A 20,896-nucleotide genomic window follows, 5' to 3' on the forward strand; every position below is an offset into this window, starting at 1 on the left:
TATTCGCCAACCGTGTGGCCTTAGACAAGCCACTTAATCTGCCTGGGCCTCAGGCTCCTCATCCCATTCCTAAAATGGAACGGGAGGTGTGACTGGCTGGATGGGAAGGTTTCTCAGGGAAGGCACCACCCATGGCTCAGACAAGAGAGGAGCAGGTGGCCTCGTCTCTGAAGTGAAGACCCTGGGGTAGGTAGGTCAGGGACCGGCCACACAGTGGCGTACTAGGGGAATCCGATCCCACAGCCCAAATGACAGCATGTGTTCTGAGTCCTGGTCCCCCTCTCATGATATTCCTTCTGCCCACAGATGTACCGAGGCTTCACCAAGATGCCCCACGTGCAGTACATCCACACAGAAGCTTCCGAAAGTCTCTGTGGCCTTAAGCTAGAGGTCAACAAGTACCAGTACCTGCTGACAGGTAACGGCCAACTCCAGCATCTAGGCCAGGGTTTGGCCAAGGTCCACTGTTCCTTCACTTTAGAGGATGGAGAAGGAATGGTAGCCCAGCAGTGTTCTCAGGACTTTGGCGATGAGCCCACTGAATTATAAGGAATAGCTAGTGTTGAGTCCATCTTGCTTGACCAGTGGTGGGAGCCTGAAGTTCCTAAAGTGAGGCTGGATTTTAGTCTCTGCTCCACCACTGACTCTGGGGAGGAAACCTAGTTTTGCCTGGTTTTGCAACTTCTCAGCTTTACTGTAAATGAAAAGAAATTGCTAGTACCTATTGCTCTCCACATCTTAGCACAACCTATTAGGTCTGTCTTTGAAAGTTATCCACCTTTAGGCAGTCAACGTAGAAAGGAAAAAACAAAAGCAAGATCACAAAGCCATTGACACAGGAAGAGAAGAGTTGGTCTCTGGCCCCAGCTCCAGTGCTTACTGGGCTTGGGACCTTCTGCAAATCGCTTAACCTCTCTGAACTTAATTTTCTGCGTTTGGAAAATGGGAATACAACTCGTCCTAAAAGGTGCTGGGGAGGATGAAATAAAGCCAGGGGACTGAAGAGTACGTAGCACAGCTCCTGGCTTAAGGGGGTTACTCAGTGGATATGAATTCTTCCTCTTCTGGCTGGGTTCTGGACAAAATAACCACCCCCCCCGTTATCCCTCTCGTCCTCTAGGCCGTGTCTATGATGGCAAGATGTACACAGGACTGTGTAACTTCGTGGAGAGGTGGGACCAGCTCACCCTCTCCCAGCGCAAGGGGTTGAACTATCGGTATCATCTGGGTTGTAATTGCAAGGTAAGCCCCAGGGACAGCAGGCAGGGGAGGTGTTGGCCCGCAGCCCCAGAAACATCAGCTCCTACAGTACTGGGCACTGGGCCGTGAGGCTGGGAAGGGTGTGCATGTCAGGCCTGAGCAGAGGGGCAGGTCCGAGAAGGAGTGGTGAGGAATGTTGCACCAGGCTGAGCAGTGAAGAAGGCGAGGAAAGAATGCCTTTCTGCCGTAATCTGTGCTGCCCACTTGGCAGCTGCCGGGGCATGAGGGCTCTTCAGCATCCTTGGCCCCTCCCGTGGCTCAAGGTTGCGGCAGGTACGGGATCCTTACGTTGGCAGGTCCTGCCCAGCAGCCCCAAGGGGGCTCACCTAGGCAGCTGACTCACTAGCGGCCCCCGCCCCAGGTGGGCAAGCTGGCGCAGGATTGCTGATACCACTTGCTGCAGAGGGTCACTCTTCAACCTGGCCCAACTCCTTGACCCAAGCACAGGGTGAGGGCACACAGCCTTGCTGCTGTGGGAGGCAGTTAGGCCATTCTCTCAGTTAATTCTCACAACAACTCTGCAAAATGGGACGACAGTGATTATGACTAGTACAGTTTTAATTGTCCCCATTTTGCAGAGGAGGAAACAGAGGCCCCGAGAGCTTAAGTAGCTAGCCCTAAGTCACACAGCTCACTAAGTCTGATTTCTAGTGTAGGGCAGCTGGACTCTACAATGTATGCTTTAATCTTTCTAACTTCTCAATTCCCTACGACAGCTGAGAGCTCCCACCTTTGCCTGTTACCATTTGAGAGGGAAAGCACTCCCAAATGTCTAATTCTACCACTTTCTGGCTGTGTGAGCTGGGGCAAGTTACTTAACCTCTCTGAAGCTCTGTTATTTGTAAAAGGGAGATAAATCTGTTATGAGAATTAAAGAGAATAATATAGAAGCACTTAGCAGAATGTCTGGTACACAGTAGGTGCTCAATAAGTATTGGTGAGTGTTATTTATATTATTTTCACTAAGGGAGTGATGTGGCTGGGCTCCACCTGCAGTGGTCCCAAGTTCTGAATCCAGACTCGGGCAAGCATCAGGCCTAGGTCCACCACAGCAGGCTCCACCAACCTTTCGTTGTTATCTCACTGCAGATCAAATCCTGCTACTACCTGCCTTGCTTTGTGACCTCCAAGAACGAGTGTCTCTGGACCGACATGCTCTCCAATTTTGGATACCCTGGCTACCAGTCCAAACACTATGCCTGTATCCGGCAGAAGGGTGGCTACTGCAGCTGGTACCGAGGATGGGCCCCCCCGGACAAAAGCATCATCAATGCCACAGACCCCTGAGTGCCAGACCCTGCCCCACCTCACTTCCCTCCCTTCCCACTGAGCTTCCCTTGGACACTAACTCTTCCCAGATGATGACAATGAAATTAGTGCCTGTTTTCTTGCAAATTTAGCACTTGGAACACTTAAAGGAAAATCCATGCTGTCATATGGAGTTTATTTGGAACCATCCTCCTGGCCCCACCCTTCCCTTTCTTTTTGGTTTTGACATCACCCATTTCCACCTGGAAATTTTTGGTGCCATGCCAGAAAGAATGAGGAATGTATATTCTTCTTTGTGATGATATAATCTATATTTTTTTAGGAAAACAAAAATTGAAAAACTACCCAATTTGGGCATTGTAAGACCTACCCCTCTTTCTTCTTCTCCATCTCGCCATCTCCCAGACCCTCCTCCCTTTGCCCTTCTCTTCCCCCTTCCCCAGTACATAAAGGACACAGAGAAGGAAGCTGCTGGAAAGCCAACTGTCTCAAATAAGTCAAGGGCAGCAAGCAGATAGACTCAAGGTACGCAGAAGATCTTATATACCAAGGAGATGCTACTGCATGTCCCCACCAGACTATGTCTGTCTGTGTCTGCACGCGAGAGTGAGGGAGGGGAGGAAGAAACTGCAAGAGGGTCTGGATGATGCAGTACACACACAATTCCCCAGCCCAACGATGCTTGGGTTGACCAGATGTTTCTGAGTCTGGAGCAAGCAGCCAGGCCAGAATAACAGAACTTTCTTAGTTGGTGAAGACTTAAACATCTGCCTGAGGTCAGGAGGCAATTTGCCTGCCTTGGACAAAAGCTCAGGTGAAAGACTGACATGAATGTCTTTCCTCTCCCCACCTCCCACAAGATTTCCTCCTGGAAAACTGTTTAGTAGATTTGGCCAGGAGCTTGCCTTTATGTAAATTGGAGAGATACAAACACAGTACACTATCCACAGATATAGGACCAGTAGATTTGGGTAGAGAATACTATTTCCAAAGTAGCATTTATCTCACCTAGGGGGATGTGTTTGCATACACATTTGCATATACCCACATGGGGACATAAGCTAATTTTTTACAGGACACAGAATTCTGTTCAATGCTGTTAAATACGCCAATAGTTTAATCCCTTCTATTTTGTTGTTGTTGCTTGTTTAAAGAAAATCATGACATTCCAAGTTGACCTTTTTTTTTTCAGTTTAATTAAAATTTGAAATTCTGAGCACCCTCAGCATCCCTCTAATTGGGGTCATCTGACCTCTGTCCCTCTCCTTTTCTCCTGCTTCATGTTTGGGGCCTTCACTTAACTGCCTTACTGGCTTGGCTCAGATGGGAGATGAGAGTGAATGTGGGTCAGGGGCCTGGGCACAGGAAGGAAAGCTGCAGTGCCCTGCCTTGGCTAGATGGCCACCTCTCCTGGGTTTGGGGACAACTTGCTCCTCTTCCTCCAGCTTACTGGTGGGTGAATGCCACCTCCTGAGGTCCTCAGCTCATAAAGTTAATTAAAATTGGTGGTCATTGGGAAAGCCTTACTCTGCAATCAGCTGTAGGGTTTTTGTTGTGTTTTTTGAAATAAAACTGTAATATAAATTCTCTGATTAAATAAAATTATTTTAAGTTTTAGTGTTGAAAGTGAGATGCCAAGAGTAGGTGATAATGTATATTTTACAGAAGGGGGGATGGTAGGATGGTTACAGTTAACATGATTGCTCTGTCTCTGTTTTCAGATGATGAGGATTTATCCTGTATTAGTATTTGTATCTTCAGTTCATTCCACTTTAGGAAACAGAGCTGCCAACTGAAACAGGAGTAAAAAAAAAAAAGAAGCAGACAATACATTGTAATGTCTCGCACACAAATGCAAATGCCCAGGCAAGGTGTTTGGCAGGACCCCAGTGCAAGAAGGCAGTACAGGCATCTGGTTTCCTTGGGATTGATTTCATTACCTACCTTTCACCTTGTGGTTGTGACACTTGGCATACAGGAAAATGGAGGGGGGGGCTTTGCTCTCTCAATGGGGCAGCGTAAGCAGGAGAAGCTGAGGTCAGCAGGCCAGTGGTTTTTCAGGGGTGGGCCCCAGACTTGGTGTTTTAAGATTTTCTTTATATGAACCTCAAAGTCCTACAAGGTGGAACCCCTAACCCAACCTGCACAAGTGCCCTCCCACAATTGGGCATCAGTGTGACCTCCATGAGGCATCTGGCTATTCTTGGTCCCTGGTGGGGTCATCTCCACTCACACAAGGAGGGGCTTGAGGTGAGGCCTGAGCATGAGTCACCTGAAGTTTCCCCCTGAAAAGGTGGTGGAATCACAGTCCCATCTGCCAGGCCCTGGCAAGGAAAACAGCAGGTCCTGAGCAAAGAAGGGTCCTTTGCAGAGTGATGTCAGGGGGCGGTTTTTGAGCTTTCTATAAGCTATAGCTTTGTTTATTTCACCTGTTCACTTACTGTATAATTTAAAGTCATTTATGTAGCTGAGACACTTCTGTATTTCATTCATATCGTGAACGTTTTATTTTGCTAAATCTTATGTCATGTGTAGGCTGTAATATGTGTACATTGTGTTTAAGAGGAAAAAGGAAAAAAAACAAAACCCACACGCCGCCATTTTCCTGAATCAAATTCTACAGTGGAACGGAGGGTAAATACTTCTACTGTGCAGGCAGCTAGACTGGCGAATTGGGGAAACTAGAAGGAACTAGCACTAGAGACTCCTCCAGACTCCTCCCTATCGGTATCCTAGTGGCTTTCTGGACTAGGAGGGAGGAGAGAAAAAATAGCAAGTACATTCACATCCTTGCTCTGAGGCACCTGGCCCTGGGCAATCTGCTGGTCATTCCCATTCCTTTCTCCCTCTAGTCCATTTGTCCACCCCATTGGGTAGCCACGATTTCTCCTAAAAATCCAGGGCTGTGGGACCTGTGATTCCAAGCTCTCTTGGCCTCCTCTGGCCATCTCTTCTGTCTCCCTATCCAGAAGCACCACACCCAGGCTCTCACCTTTCAGGCCAGTGCTCCATCTGGCCAGGGTAGATAATACTGGGAGACTCCTATGCTTTAGCCTTACCCAGCCCCAGACCCTACATCATGGCAATCAAGCTACAGCCCATGAGCACCATTTTTCATACCATGGTTCTTGAGCAATTAAAAAAACAAATGACATATTGGAACAGCTGTCTCATAGAAACCGTGGTCCCCAGGGGACAATACCCTCCCCTGCCTCTGCCCTTCATCATATGCTCAATGATCAACAATATGGATTAACCAAAAATGACACCCAAGTGTTTGGCTCCTGGCTGCTCAAGTAAAAATATCACTAAAATAGTTTTACACAAGAAAAACACTTAAATTCTGACAGCAAAAGCAAAACAAAATGGGGGAGTGTTGGGGAGACAGATATCAACAGCTTCCTAATTGGCTCTTGGGAGACACGAGGAGGGCTCATGCTCCAAGGGGAGGGGCTTCGTAAATTCTCCCATGACCCCCACCTTCCTCCTTAGCCGGTCTGCTGTCCTGAGACCCAGAAGTGATGGAGAGAAACCAACCAGAGAAAACCCTGTCTGGAAGGAATGTATTTGTTGCTAAATTTTGTAGCACTGTTTACAGTTTTCCTCCATGTTATTTATGAATTTTATATGCCGTGAATGTATATTGTTCTTGTAATGTTGCATAATGTTCACTTTTTATAGTGTGTCCTTTATTCTAAACAGTAAAGTGGTTTTATTTCTATCACACACCTGATAGAGTCTCTTGTCTCCTTGTGTCCTGACTGCCATTGTGGGTTACAGGGATCACAGAGGGCCTTGGAAGCCAGGTCCTGCCCGCTTTGGCTCCTGGCCTGTGCACACTCCCCTCCCTCCACTCACTTCTACAGCGTGGACCCACCCTGCCCCAGTCAGGTGCATTTTCAGGAGCAGCATCCTAGATTCCCTCCCGGCTGCTAATCCAGCCCTGAACTTGCTCCCTGATTCTATGGCCAGGGTTCTCCCTAGTTCTATGGAATCTGGATCAATATCTAATTGCCGGGGCTTCCCTGGTGGTGCAGTGGTTGAGAGTCCGCCTGCCGATGCAGGGGACACGGGTTCGTGCCCTGGTCCGGGAAGATCCCACATGCCGCGGAGCGGCTGGGCCTGTGAGCCATGGCCGCTGAGCCTGCGCATCCGGAGACTGTGCCCCGCAACGGGAGAGGCCACAACAGTGAGAGGCCCGCGTGCCACACACACACACAAAAAATCTAATTTCCTATTAGTGGTACAGGTATTCCCAGACTGGGGCCCTGACTTGGCCTTCCCTGGTGGGAAGAATCTTCCTAAGAATCTCAACCTGGCGGAAGTGGGAGGGGGAGGCTCAAACAGCAGTCCTTGATGCCAAATGCCTGCCTGAAATTCCGAGTAGGGCTTGGCCTAGTTGGGAATGCCAGGAACTCACTACAGCCAGCCAACGCCTCCCAGAACTTACAGCTGGGCTTGTCACCCTCAATGGGCTGGGCTGGCTGCAGACCCCTCACCCAACTTTCATCCCATTGTTGACAGTGTTCCAGGGTATGGCTTTGCCCCTATTTTAAAGCTACTCTATTTTGAGCACCTATCATATGCCAAGCACAGCACCCTATACACATGATCACATTAAATCTCAACAACCCAATGAGGTAGTTCTACTGTCATGCATGGTTTTTGGCTGAGGAAGCTGAGGCTCACAGAGACCCAAGACCTAGTTAAGTAGGCAGAACTGGGATACAAACTCAGGCTGGTTTGAGGATAAACCCTGAATTTTCTCCATGGTGTTCTCACTTAGTTGGAATACGCTGGGTTGCACATGCCCTTCTTATTCCAACCAGCACATCCTGGATTCTATGACTCCTCTCACTGCATCAGACATAAAGGAAAGATAATCAATGAGAAATGTTTCTGCCTGGTTAGACTGTCCCATACCTGGAGACACCTACCAGTGTCTCCAAACAGGATTGTCAAGCTCAGCAGCCTAAGCTTGGGATTCTACAAGCAGGGCATCATCCTCAGCTGAGATTACTGAATACCCTATTAACTATCTTGTTCCCCAAGACTCACATTCCTTGCAAGGCATGCATGGGGCCATGGCCCTGCATTCCTTTGACCAGTTTAACAAGACCACCGACCATGAAAGCAGGCATGTCAGAGACTATTTCCAGCTGCCCAGAACTCTTGATCCAACTTCTTCTGGCCGCAGGATGAAGAACTCTCCACCTCATCCCAAAAGATGTTCACCTTTCCCACCATCCAAATGGGAGGCTATCCCACATATTCCAAATGGAAGGCTATCCCACATATTCCGAATTCTCTGGGAAGCTCCAACCACTTCCCAGAGACAACCTTGAGTATATTCAAAAGTTGGAATGCGAAGAGGATGCACAAGGAAACTGCCCTTTGACAATCAATGCAAACAAAATATTACTGCTTTTATTAAACTAAGAGTTGAAACCAGGTCCTGCACAGGGCTCAAGGGTTCAAGGTAACATCCTACCTTTGAAACATCTTTCACCTTTATTATCAACCTTTGGTTCCAATATGCCAGCTCAAGTTGTCCCCTGATTTGCTGAAAATTCCCAATGTCCCAAGGAATGCCGTCCATCTTTGTCATTTGCTCTACTGCCTGAAATTTTACCTGGAGGCCTGACCCTCCTCCTAGGAAAGCCAGGTATTCCTATAGGATGTCACAGCTCTTCCTTAGAGCCTAGGTGGTCAGGGAGCAGCCCCTGAGCCCATCTCCTCCATTCAAATGGACTAAGTACATGGACAACTGTGTTTATGCCACATCACAAAAATAAGCAGAGTAAAAAAGGGCACTCACCATTGGCTTATGGTTGGGGAAAAACGTTTGCTCCACAAGCGGGAACTTCTCAGGACCCAGGGAATGGAAGATCTTAATGAGTTGAGAGAACTAGGGAAGAATACGAGAGAACATTGGTCAACCGTTGTTACCCAGTATGTACCAACCCCTTCATTCCCTCCAGGTCCACTAAGTTCTGCTCAATCACATGTCATAAGCATTTACTACACTCTTGGCATTTCACACAAGCACAAGCTGCTGACCTTCATGCCATGTCCCCTGCCTGCAATGCCCTTCTTTTCTGAGAGGCATTTGTGTAGTAGTTTATGGTATAGACTCTGGGTTCAAATCCTCTACCACTTACTAGCTGTGTAACCTTGAAAGTCATTTCAGATTTCTGAGCTTCAGTTTCCTCATTTGTAAATGGAGAAAACAAGAGATCCAACCTGACAGGATTGTCGTAAGGATTAAATATACAGTGTATATTTAAAAGCAAGCCCTGCTCCACAGGTACAGCTGAACGTTGGCTATGTTAGTAGTTAAGTATTTTCTCTTTTAGAAACCCCAGTCATTTCCAACAGCACAAGCTGCATCCCTTCCACACTGTGCTACCCCCGCTTCAGCACTTCCTAGTTTGCCAGGGAGATAGTTACTGTCTCCAGAGCTAGTGGGTAAGCTCCTGAAAAGCAGACCTCAGACTTATAGTCTCCTCTATCACCCACCCTACTCAGAACCCCTGGGAGCTCATTCTGTGCCCAGCACTGCGCCTTAATATTGGGGCAACACACTGAACACGTAGACCAGGCCTGGAGGAAAGACCGCCTGTGGGCAGATGGTTGGGATAATAATGTCTTGCTGGAGGGAAGCGAGGGGGTTATGGGACCTGGAAGAGGGACAGAGTCGGGGTGAGGACGACTCCCTGGAGCAGATGACATAAGAGAAGGAAGAGGGCACTCCAGGTGTGCAGTGAAACAACTGTGTGCTGGAGACACTCAGTGGCTGCCGTGGCTGTGGCCTTGGGTGTAAGGGACAGTGAGAGAGGAGGCTGGAGAGTGATCCATCACAGACCACCAGGAGCCTTAGAGGCCAGACAAAGAGCTGGGAATTCACCCAGAAGGCAAAGGGGAGCTGCTGGTGAACAAAAGCAGGGAAGAGAAAGGTAGACGCTGATCACGAAGAAGAAATATGCTGCAATGTGTGACCTAATGTGGATGCCCCATGGCTGGAAGAGGAGCTAAGTCTTGTGCCAAACTTACTTTGGGGTAACTCGATACCAAGAGCTCGCAAAGAAAGAACAGGTAACTTCGGAACTTTCTGCATCGGGCCAGGATTGGTCTGTAGAGTTTTGGGCTGTAACCTGCAGCTGTGGTGCAACACGGTGTCAGTTTAGTGGGCTCGAGGGACCTCAGAAATATGGGAAATGATGGGAGGGTCCCTCATTGTACAGATAAGGAAACTGAAGTCCAGAGAAGGAGAGTAATTCCATAATCAAGCAGGAGTTTTGGAGATGCCCAGCTTCACTACCTCCTACTGGCTGCATGAGCCTCAGGTTCCTCATCTGTACAATGGAGATATGAGAAACACCTACTGTCAGGGTGGTTCAAGGATTAAATAGAATATATGCATGTGGAGGGCTCAGAGCGCAGTCAGTGCTAATAAACGGTACTTGCTACCATCACCATGACTATGTGGGAAAACAAGGAAGGTGAACTAATACTACCTAGGACCTTTCTGGGATGTTGCAGGCCTAAAAGCCTGGGTAGGGAAGAATGAGAAGGAGGCCAAAGCCATGGTAACAGTGGTTAAAGACTATCCATATCTATTAAAGTAATGCATGTATGCATTCAATAAATACTGAGTGCCAGCTCTGCAGAGACCTCGTTCCTAATACTAGGGACAATAATAGTTGTTACCATTTACTGAGTACGTAATTAATGCCACCCACCATTCTAAGTACTTTACATTTATAAACTCATAACCCTACCAGGAGGGCCCTATTTTTATCATCCTTTTATAAATATGGAAAATAAACTCAGAGAGATCAAGCAAGTTGCACAAGGCTAATCAGCTCATAAATGGAGGAGCCTGGACCTAGGCAGTCTGGCTCCAGAGCCCATGTTCTCAACCACTGCCCTACCACCAGGAGACCACGCAGAGAGACAAGAAAAGAAGAGATGAGATGGCTAAGAGCTTCACAGAGCACGTCCTACATACCCCCCAACCTCTACATTTCCTCTTCCCCTTCTCTGCTTTGTCTTCCCCTTGACACTTATCGTGTCATATTAAATATTTGGCATGTCTATTAACATACTGCATGTGCCCCTGCTCACTACAATGTAAGACCTGGGGATTTTGGTCTGATATGCTCACTGCCATGTTCCTAGAACTTAGAACAGTCCCTGGAACATAGTAGGTGCTCTGTTTGTTGCATGAATAGATTACTTCAAATAGGGGAGCTGGATAATACAGATGAATGAATAAATATATCATTCTAGGTGGAGATAAGTATTTGGGGAAAAAATAAAGCAGGGTAAGAAATTTGAGAGTATTTGGGGAGTGATGGGGTGATATTTTAGGAAAAGTCTGTCTTACAGGTAACATTTGGATGGAAAGGCATATCAAATGAATGAATATGAAACTAATGAATAAAAGTGGGAGAGGAATCGAGCATTAGGGATTGGAGAGAGATGGCTTCAAGTTTGGGTTTCACCCCTCCCTGGCTCCATGACCCTGGGGAGTTCCTTAACAGCCCTAAAGCTGATCTTCCTTCTCTGTAAAATAGAGTAAGGATGCTCACTTCACATGATAGCAATAGCGTGAGCACCAGGCAGCACAGTTTTCTAGTACATAGTAAGTGCTCAATAAACAGTGCTGACCTTTAAACAAAAATGATGACATGCTCAAATATTAATAAGAGCAGTAGGGTACCCCCTCTCTTACCACTAATATTATTATAACATAACACTGTATCATAATATGCTATATAATATTATTAGGTAATAATTACAGGAAGGAGTTTGGGATCTAAGTTGTTTATTCAGTTGCTTTAAAAAGACTCCCTTTAGGGCTTCCCTGGTGGCGCAGTGGTTGAGTCCGCCTGCTGATGCAGGGGACATGGGTTCATGCCCCGGTCCGGGAGGATCCCACATGCCGCGGAGCGGCTGGGCCCGTGAGCCATGGCCGCTGAGCCTGCGCGTCCGGAGCCTGTGCTCTGCAACGGGAGAGGCCACAACAGTGAGAGGCCCGCGTACAGCAAAAAAAAAAAAAAAAAAAAAAAAAAAGACTCCTTTTATTACTGGGCCTCCATGCTGGGGAATGGGTCCACTTCAGGGCTGGGAGGCCAGCCACACCTCCCACTTCGTTCCGGGTCAGCCTGGCCCAGCACCTACCACCCAGGGCTTGCTGCAGAAGTTGTAGACGGAGTAGAGGGAGTTGACGGCAGGCAGCCCTCCATACTGAAGGCCGATGACCAGGCTGCGGTAGTCTTCACCCAGGGCCATGCTGTAGGCATGCTGGCGGACAAGGATGAAGTCCGGCTTGAAGGATCTGCCAAGAGAGAGGCCGGCATCAGTGTTACATACCTTGCATTGATGGAACAATCAGGGCAACAAGCCACAGCCTGCTGGGGATAGCGCCTCAGTTCAGAATGCAGATGGGATGTGGGAGTATGGATGAGGAAGCTCAGGTGCAAACACACAGCAACTGAAAAGTAAAAGGACTGAAAACAATTCATACTTTCTTCTATTTCTTTTTAAGGTCATTTTCTAAATTTTCTATATTGAACAACTATTTCATTTGCAATTGGAAAAAAATGTATCAAACAATTCAGTGAATATACTGCGATTTTACTAGGCACTACGGTGGATGCACGTTACTGAGTCATCACAACTGCCCTGGGATGTGGGTATTGCTGCCATCAACTCCATCTTACAGATGAGCACCCTGAGGCTCAGGAAGATCAGGTCACTTCCTCAAAAAGACACACTTCAGGTAAGTGGCAGGGCCAGGTCTGTGTAGCCTCACAACCCTGGATCTCAACGATGGTGCAACATGGTTTTCTTCTCATATATCTCCAACGTGTCTTGTCCCTTTCAAGTAGCAACCTCTGGAAAGCAGCAAGAGCACTGATGTGATGGCCAAGAACATGCCAGGCTCTTTGCCAGGTCTCTCTGGAAATAAGATCCTGATTAATGCTCACAAGCAAAGCTGGGTAAGGTTGGGACTATTTCTCCACCTTACAGATGAGAACACTGCAGGTCAGAGAAGTTGTGAACTTTCCCAAGTCACAAAGCTGGCAAGCAGGAGAGCCACGTTTGACCTCAGGTCATCTGGCTCCAAGTCCACATGCTCTTCCCTCCATCACACGGCTCCAGGTGGATTCACACGTTGTTTTATTCACACTGCCAAGGATCCACCTGTTCCTGGTTTCCTCATTTCTAAGTCACACGAGAAAATCAGACTCACGGTAGTTAGGTAGTTTACACTTAAAATGGTGTGATCCATCTGGCTCATCTAGAGTCAGACACTTAGCTTCAAATAAACTTTAGTTCTTTAAAATAATTCAAATATAAATTAAAATGACTCTCAAAGGGAAAAGACTTGCCCCCAGGGAAGACACTTTTTGAATCACTGAGCTTAGGCCTTATGGGGCTTGCCCCCAGGGGCTGGCACCCAGAAGCAGGCGCCTAACAAGGACGTGTTGAAGGAATGAATGATGTACATAAACATCACCTCCTGTTCCCAAAGAAAGGGCAAGGGTCTCCCCGGCTAAGTTGTAACTCATCCCGAGGGCGGCCGCGTGGACGGTGACATCTGGGTGTGGGTGGCATTTGCTTATGGAAGCAGTCAGTGATGTCACTGTGGTTAGGGTTGGTGTTGGGCTAGAAGCTTGGGACCTGCTATGCCTACAGTCCTGTTACATTCTTAGAGGTGAACCAGTTCCACCAGTGCATTTTACAGATGCGGAAACTGAGTCCTGTCGCCGGGCAGTGGCGCGTCCCGGGTCACTCAGCAAAACTGTGGCACAGCAGGAGTTCGCACCCACTTCCCTGCTTTCCTTCTGCTCTCTGCCCTCCACTTTGCAGTGTCTTACAGCAACAGAGATGGAAGACGGGATGAAGGGGTGTGTGTGTCTCTCACAGGGATCTGAGGACCAAAGGGAGCACTGACTTATAAGACAACCGTTTTCTACATTTATCTGATTTTTTAAATAATAGATGTTCATTGTGGAAAAAAAGAAAAAACACCCTTGGAAAACACAAAGAAGTAAACAAAATTACCTGTAATTCTCAACTCAGAGAAAATTCTAATAACCTTTCTATGTGTTTCCTTACATGTACATTATGATCCACTAACCTATTTTCATATATATAATATGCATTCACACTCATAATTGACTTCCTGCTTTCTGTTAATTATGATTTTGCTATTTTCCACATACTGCAGTGCATTTTCCCTACCAAAATGTCTTCAAAAATATCATTTCTAATGGCTACCTAGTAATAGTGCACCGAATGGATATACCATATTAAGCCAACCAATCATCTATTATTATCAAGTAGCCCCTTTCCAATATTTCACACATGCGCATCTTTGCACACAAATCAACCTCTTCATTTACAACTATTTCCTTGAGATAAGAGTCTGTGAAGTGGGATCGCTGGGTTAAAGGGTATGACCTTTTTTAAAGGTACTCCAAAGAGAACCCCTTTTCAAGGAGCACAGCACCACCGCACCTGACAGCGAGCTCCTCACCGCAGGCTCACCAGCACAGTGGTCTTTAAAAAACACATTTTTCAATTTATAAACCATTTCCCCCAAAAGATACTCTGCACCCACTGCTGTTTTAGTTCTCCTTTTTCTGATGTTAGTGAGATCGAGTACTTCTACTAACCATATGCATTTTCTTTTCTGTAAAAGTTTGCTCACATTTTTCCCCATTAAAAAAAAAGGAGGCATCCCCGTTTCCTCATTGACGTGAGCTCTGTGTTAGGAGGCTGGCCCTCATCTGTCACACGCAGTAATGTTTTTACTAGTTGCCTGCCTCTTTTTTTTATGGCTGTGAATCTTAAGAAAATATGGAAACACATTTTCCATTCCCTGAGTCTTTTCCTTTTGACTTCTCTCTGCTTTGATGCTCCGAGGGTCCTCCGGGGCCCCAGTTCCGACAGCAGGATGCCCCCTCTTCCTGGGAGTGTAGTTTCCCTCACAGACAATGGTGCTAGCACACTTGGTGCCTCACTAGGGCAACTTCCCTCTGCTCCAGGAGGAAATAAAGTCTTGTGCTGGGCAGCCTCCTAGTCTTTCACTGTTTGTGGAGAACTCATAAGAAGAACACAGCCTGGGGGTGGGGGGGGGAATCTGGCTATCTAGAAAAAGGAGGTGCCCTTCCCAGACCACCTTCCAAGAAGAGTATCCGATGGCCTGTCTTGGGATACTCTGACCCCAGCCCCAGGTATTATGGTGCTGTCTTTCCAGGCTGTCTAGAGCTCACCTCTAAATCAGATCTTTCTTACTCTTTGAAATAAAGTAGTGGCTACCTCCTATTTGTCTTCCAGGATTTGGGAATCTACCTCAAGCTTCCATATTCCAAGTGCTCTTTTAAAATTATACATCAACTCCATGCTCAAAACCCTCAGAAGTCTTCCCTCTTTCCGATGACAGATCCTCACCTCCTTACCATGGCTACAAGGTCCCTGCCCACCTCTCCATCCTCATTTCTACTTTATCCCCTCCCTCACCTCCACCCAAACCACACTGACAACTGCTCCTCCCTCTAATTCTCAACCTGGATGCTCTTTTCCCAAATTGTTCGCGGGTGCCTCATTCTTATCACGCATTGGCTCAAATTCATTTCCTGAAAGACACCTGTCCTGTTTGCGCTATTGAAATTTTCCCCAACCCTCATATTGCCCTATTTTCTTTTCTTGACACCTCTTATGACAAGTGTATTTCTCCTGTTTATATGTTAAGTTGTTTATTGTTTGTCTCTCCCCTCTAAAGATGTCAGCTCAATGAGAACAGGGGACCTGCCCATCTTGGACAAAATAGGCCTTATCAAAATAGTGTCCATCATCGGATGAATGGATAAAGAAGATGTGGCACATATATACAATGGAATATTACTCAGCCATAAAAAGAAACGAAACTGAGCTATTTGTAATGAGGTGGACAGACCTAGAGTCTGTCATACAGAGTGAAGTAACTCAGAAAGAGAAAGACAAATACCGTATGCTAACACATATATATGGAATTTAAGAAAAAAAAATGTCATGAAGAACCTACGGGTAAAACAGGAATAAAGACACAGACCTACTTGAGAATGGACTTGAGGATATGGGGAGGGGGAAGGGTAAGCTGTGACAAAGCGAAAAGAGAGGCATGGACATATATACAGTACCAAACGTAAGGTAGATAGCTAGTGGGAAGCAGCCGCATAGCACAGGGAGATCAGCTCGGTGCTTTGTGACCGCCTGGAGAGGTGGGATAGGGAGGGTGGGAGGGAGGGAGACGCAAGAGGGAAGGGATGGGGGAACAGATGTATATGTATGACTGATTCACTTTGTTATAAAGCAGAAACTAATAAAAAAAAAAAAGACTAAAGGCAAATATAAGCTTTGCCAAGTTAGCTTTCCTTTACAGAAAATGCCTGCTTCAACACATAGTACTATCCTGACACTCTTTTACCTACTCTTCTTTACCCATAATTTGTATGGTGCATATTATGTGAGAAAGTAAACAAATCCTAAAATCCTTAAAAAATATATTTTTAAATGAACGATGAAGTTAATGAATTCATGTACACATGAAAGAATGAGTGAACACGAAGTGGAAAAAGGAGTGACCTCTTTCCTTGTGGCCCTAGAGAAGAGAATTAGGACTGATGACCAAAGTAGCCAGGAGATAACATGTGGCCCCTAATAACCAGGGGGCTGCCTTACAAGGTAATGAGTCCTGTGTTCCTGGAGGTACGTTAGCATCATCAAGAAGGTTTTAACCCCAGAGAATGAAAGTCAGACCCCATGACTGCTTAAGATTCTCAGATACAATATGTGAGAAATAAACACTCTCCATGTGTAATGTATCACAGCAAACCAGGCATGTGTCACAGTTCAAATTCTGCCATTGGTTGATGCACAGAATGCACAGTGTCCTTCCAGACAGCCTGGGATACAAGGGATTTGCGTGGAAAGCAGAAAAGTTAGTGACTCCAGCACTTAGTTCCTCCCTCCATACCCAGAACCCAAGGTTCTCTATCCAGTCAGGGAACAGCCACATCCTGCATGTCACCCCAACATCCAAGGATGTGGTCAGTAGCTTCTGGGCCTGACAGTGGACCAAGCATTCCTGTAGAGGCTGGAGATTCTGAGATGACTGGGATACAATCCCTGCTTTCATGAAACTCACAGTTCTAGAGGAGGTGGGTGAAAAGCTAAAGGATAAGGATTTGCTAAAAGAACAAAGGAAAAAGTGAGTGAGTGAAATAACAGAGGTATGTATTAAACACTAAGGTGGCCCTCTGTCTGGGGAGGGTGTGGATGAGTGTGTGCTGGCTGGGTCATGGCAGAAAAGTAGGGGTTTGTCAGGTGAACAGGGTTTTAAAGGTTTCCAGGTAGAGGGAACGGCACCTGCAACTGAATGAACGAACCCCTGAAGTGGGGGGTGTAATGGACTGTACTGGTTTTGTTTTATCTTCTCAGTAGCCTTCTTTTTTGGGGGAAACAGACTCCGTGATAAAATCCTCTCCAAACAGAGAACCACATTTCCCTGGGCATTAACTGGTCTAAGGATTGCGTTGCTGATGTAAAATGGGCCCGTCGCAATCCTCTTCTGAGGGGCCAGCTAAGCTGGAGTGATGTCATGTGGGGCTGATGAACACCGTCTTCCTGCTCCATGGAGGGACCCCACCTGTACCGGAAGTGCCACGAGGAACAACACAAGGAGAGAGACAGAAGCCTGCCCGCATCACTTGAGCCCCTGGATCCTGACACCAGAGCCAGCTTTACCTTCTGAGTTATGTGAGCCATTAAGTTTTCTCTTTTGCCTACACTAGTTTGAATTGGTTCTGGCGCTTCCCATCACTATTGCTCTGGGTAATACTGGAAAGAAGTGGCAAAGTTTGCAATTGGTTGCACGGCTGGAGTATGAGGTCTGATGAGGTGGTGGCAAGAGATGAGGCTAGGTGGAAATTCCCAACAACTCTCATGACCCCCTCCTGCTCTTCTGTCTCCACAGACCCACTGGGCCCACACCCTGTGTCTGTCATGCCTGAGCAAGAAGACCTCCTTCAGTCCCAAACAAGCTGGCACATCCTGGCTGGAGGCTGTACTTGGGTTTTCCTGTTATTTAGACTTAATATGAGCTATATTATTTGGGTTTCTGATCCCAGGTCTTTCTCAGAAGTGGCAGTCGACACTGGAGAGGAAATCAAAGACAACATATAATTAAATGGTAGAGTTGGGACAGGTGACACATTGCTCGGAGATTATTAGGTGCTCCAGGCAGCGTCAAGAGGTAGGGGGCCAAAGGCTGAGTGACTTTTAACCACTGGAGAAGTGTAATAATTCCCTCAATATGCAGAAGCCTGCGGTGGCAAGAAAAGATTTTTGGCTGGGCTTTGCCTGGGACCTAAGTTAATAAGCAGAAGCCTCATTATTCTCAGCCACTTGACTGCTATTTTGTAACAGTCCCCTGTTCCCAGGAGAGCCAGGTTGACTAAGGGTGACAATGTTGCTAATTTTGGTCACATGTTTACCCATCACACTCAGACCTAACCCCAGCCACACCTGGGAAGGCTCTGGACTTCCTGACATCTGAGTCCACCATCAGAGACTTCAGGTGTCCTTGTAACTTCTCCACATTTCTCACAATCCTTAATCCCATTCCTCTCCCCCTCTGAAAATTCAACCTCAGGTACCAAATCTGTGGGAAGGAGACCAAGGGAACTGAGGAAGTCAGCAAAAACAGGTGTCCTGAGGAAAAGGGGAGGGGGAATGGCCACACTCCTGAAGGCTTAGGGACCATAACCTCCAGCAAGGACAGAACAGAGGAGATGTGCACACTTGGCAGACGGAGGGCTTTGAGTGGGCGATGTGGAAGGGCTTTGGGAATTAGCGATGCTTCCCGCCAGTCTGAGGACTGCAACAAATTAGTCGGGGCCGAAAAGAAAGTAGGTGGCAGCCAACCAGGAATCTGGCGAGAAGCAGACAACAGGATGCTGCAGTGAGGTCTGTGGGGCCCGCACAGCAGCTGCCAGCTGCACGGCGTGATGACGGTGGGGAAGGGGCCCGGCAGGGTTTATGAACAGCCAGGCACTCTGATGAATCCTGGGGCTCTCTTTGTAAACTACTAGGAGGTTAATAAAACACAGACACGAGTTGCTAGAGGAAGTAGGCTTCCTCGTCTCCCTTCTCAGCCTCAGAATCTCCATCTCTTTCCCCTAGTCTCTTCCTTCCCTTTCATTTCAGAGAAGGAGTCCTTGCTGCTCCATCCTCCTCCTCCATCACCCTGGGGATCCCACATGTTATGGGTTGAATTGTGTCTCCCCCAAAAGATACATTGAAGTCCTGAGCCCCATTACCTGTGTGTGTGTGACCTTAATTGGAAATAAGTGTTTGCAGATTTAATCAAGTTAAGGTGAGTCATACTGGAGTAGGGCAGGCCCTAATCCAATGACTGGAGTCTTTATAAGAAGAGGTAAATCTGGACACAGACTCAGAGAGGAAGAGGAAAATGCCATGTGATGAAGGAGCCAAAGGTTGGAGTGATGTATTTACATGTCAAGGAACATCAGGGATTGCTGGCAACCAAGAGAAGCCAGGAAGAGACAGGGATGGATCCTCACCTAGATCCTTGAGAGGGAGCAAGGCCCTGCTGACACCTTGATCTGACTTCCAGCCTCCAGAACCGTGAGAGAATACATTTCTGTTGTGTACGTCACCCAGCCTCTGGTACTTAGCTACTACAGCAGCCTCAGGAAACGAATACTCTGCACACCCGCAATATTTCCTCTTTCTAGCAGCTTCCTGGCTTTCTTTGTTCTTGTGTGTATCCATCCACAGCCCCCTCCCCACTTCCCAAAACAACAACCCCGACTCCAACAATAAGAAAACCTGCGCTTCAAGGTTGAAAATGAATGACAGTAATGTTCATATTTACGTAAAAGAGTTAACAAATCAACAAAAAGAATAATGCATGGAGATTTGTTTGGAAGCGTGTTCACCACAAATGCTAAGCTGGCTGTCTCTGAAGGGTGGGATGGAAAATGGGGGTTTTTACATTCTTCTTCAGACTTTTTGGTACCACCTGCATTTAAAAAAAAGAGCACAAAGCATTTTTACAACTAGGAAAAAACAATGAGGTTTATCTTCATTTTGGGAAAAAGCGATAAATCTAACAATGATGTAACATCATGGAAAATGCTTATGGGACAATTTCACGTGACATAAAACAATAGAAAAAGAAATCTGTGTAATGACTAAAGCACTGTAAAAATGACAGGCCTGGAAGGGGAGTGGGAACATTGTTAATTTGTTAAGGTGGCGAGGCTGCAGGTGATTTCTTTCGTTTTGAAATTTTCCTTTTTTGTTATCATGTGGTTTGGGCAATAACCAGAACTTGTGATTGGCATAAATAAATAACTGAATGTAAAACAACCCCCCTTCACTTGGCCTGGCAGCCATAACTAGCCATTCCCCCACTTCCTCCAGTTGCTACTGTCTGTGCCTGCTAGCCCCAATTCCCACATACCCATCTCCATCACCCTCTGCATCTGGCTGCCATTCCCCTTTCCACCCTAGTGAAATCACACTGAGATCATTCCTAAAAGCCAAACTCCAGGATCAAATGGACTCTGCTATGCCCTCAATTTCCTTGATTTCTAATAACACCTAACGTACAATGAGCCTCCATTCTAAGCCCTCCACATATCTTCAATCATTTAAGCAGCTGTTCTTTTCATCCCCATTTTCCAGATAAGGAAACTGAGGCACAGAGTGGTTAAGGAACTTGCCAAGGTTACACAGCTGTTGTTGGTGGGACCACGAGTCAAACCTGGAAGCTGTGGGCTCTAGAGAAGGGTTTCTCACTCTCTGCACTATTGACCTTTGGATCTGGATAATTCTTCCTTGTGGGGGCTGTCCTGTGCATTGTAGGGTGAGGCACATCCCTGGCCTCCACCCAACAGATGCAGTAGCACCTCCATGCCCAGCTGTGACAACTAAAAATGTCTCTAGACATTTCCAAGAGTCCTCTGGGGGGCAAATTCACCCTGGTCCTCGTGGCCTCTGTAGCATGATCTTCATTGTCCCCGCCCTGAAGACGCTCTCCCCTTGCTTCCCAGCTGCTTCCTCCCGGCTCCTCACTGTGTCTTCTCCCCTCTTATGGCCCTTCCCCAAGGCCCAGTGTTGGTTCCCTGCCCCGTGAAATCGCCTCCATTCAGTGGGTTCACCCACCTTGTCCTCACAGGCAATAGTGGAACGGAGCACTTCCTCTGCACCAGGAGTCATTTTTAGGCTTTTAATTACATTATCTTTAATCCTCACAATGACCCTATAGAAGGGAGATTATCAA

The 20,896-nt window shown here is 46.9% G+C and overlaps 2 protein-coding genes across 2 annotated transcripts in view; one reads left to right on the top strand and one right to left on the bottom strand.

Moving 5' to 3' along the window:
• Nucleotides 1-6,257, top strand: part of TIMP3 (TIMP metallopeptidase inhibitor 3) — a 57,253-nt gene extending 50,996 nt beyond the window's left edge. Inside the window, exons 3-5 of the mRNA XM_082634989.1 lie at nucleotides 307-418; nucleotides 1,121-1,242; nucleotides 2,350-6,257. Of these exons, the coding sequence (XP_082491115.1) occupies nucleotides 307-418; nucleotides 1,121-1,242; nucleotides 2,350-2,547 (432 nt within the window). The 3' untranslated portion in view covers nucleotides 2,548-6,257. The remainder of the gene's footprint in view (nucleotides 1-306; nucleotides 419-1,120; nucleotides 1,243-2,349) is intronic.
• Nucleotides 1-20,896, bottom strand: part of SYN3 (synapsin III) — a 410,811-nt gene that overhangs the window by 287,299 nt on the left and 102,616 nt on the right. Inside the window, exons 4-5 of the mRNA XM_082636954.1 lie at nucleotides 11,716-11,872; nucleotides 8,348-8,437 (exon numbers count right to left, since the gene is read on the bottom strand). Coding sequence (XP_082493080.1) covers nucleotides 8,348-8,437; nucleotides 11,716-11,872 — 247 coding nt within the window. The remainder of the gene's footprint in view (nucleotides 1-8,347; nucleotides 8,438-11,715; nucleotides 11,873-20,896) is intronic.

Source organism: Mesoplodon mirus (genome assembly GCF_964341445.2).
Source record: "Mesoplodon mirus genome assembly, chromosome: 11".
Lineage (NCBI taxonomy): Eukaryota > Metazoa > Chordata > Mammalia > Artiodactyla > Ziphiidae > Mesoplodon > Mesoplodon mirus.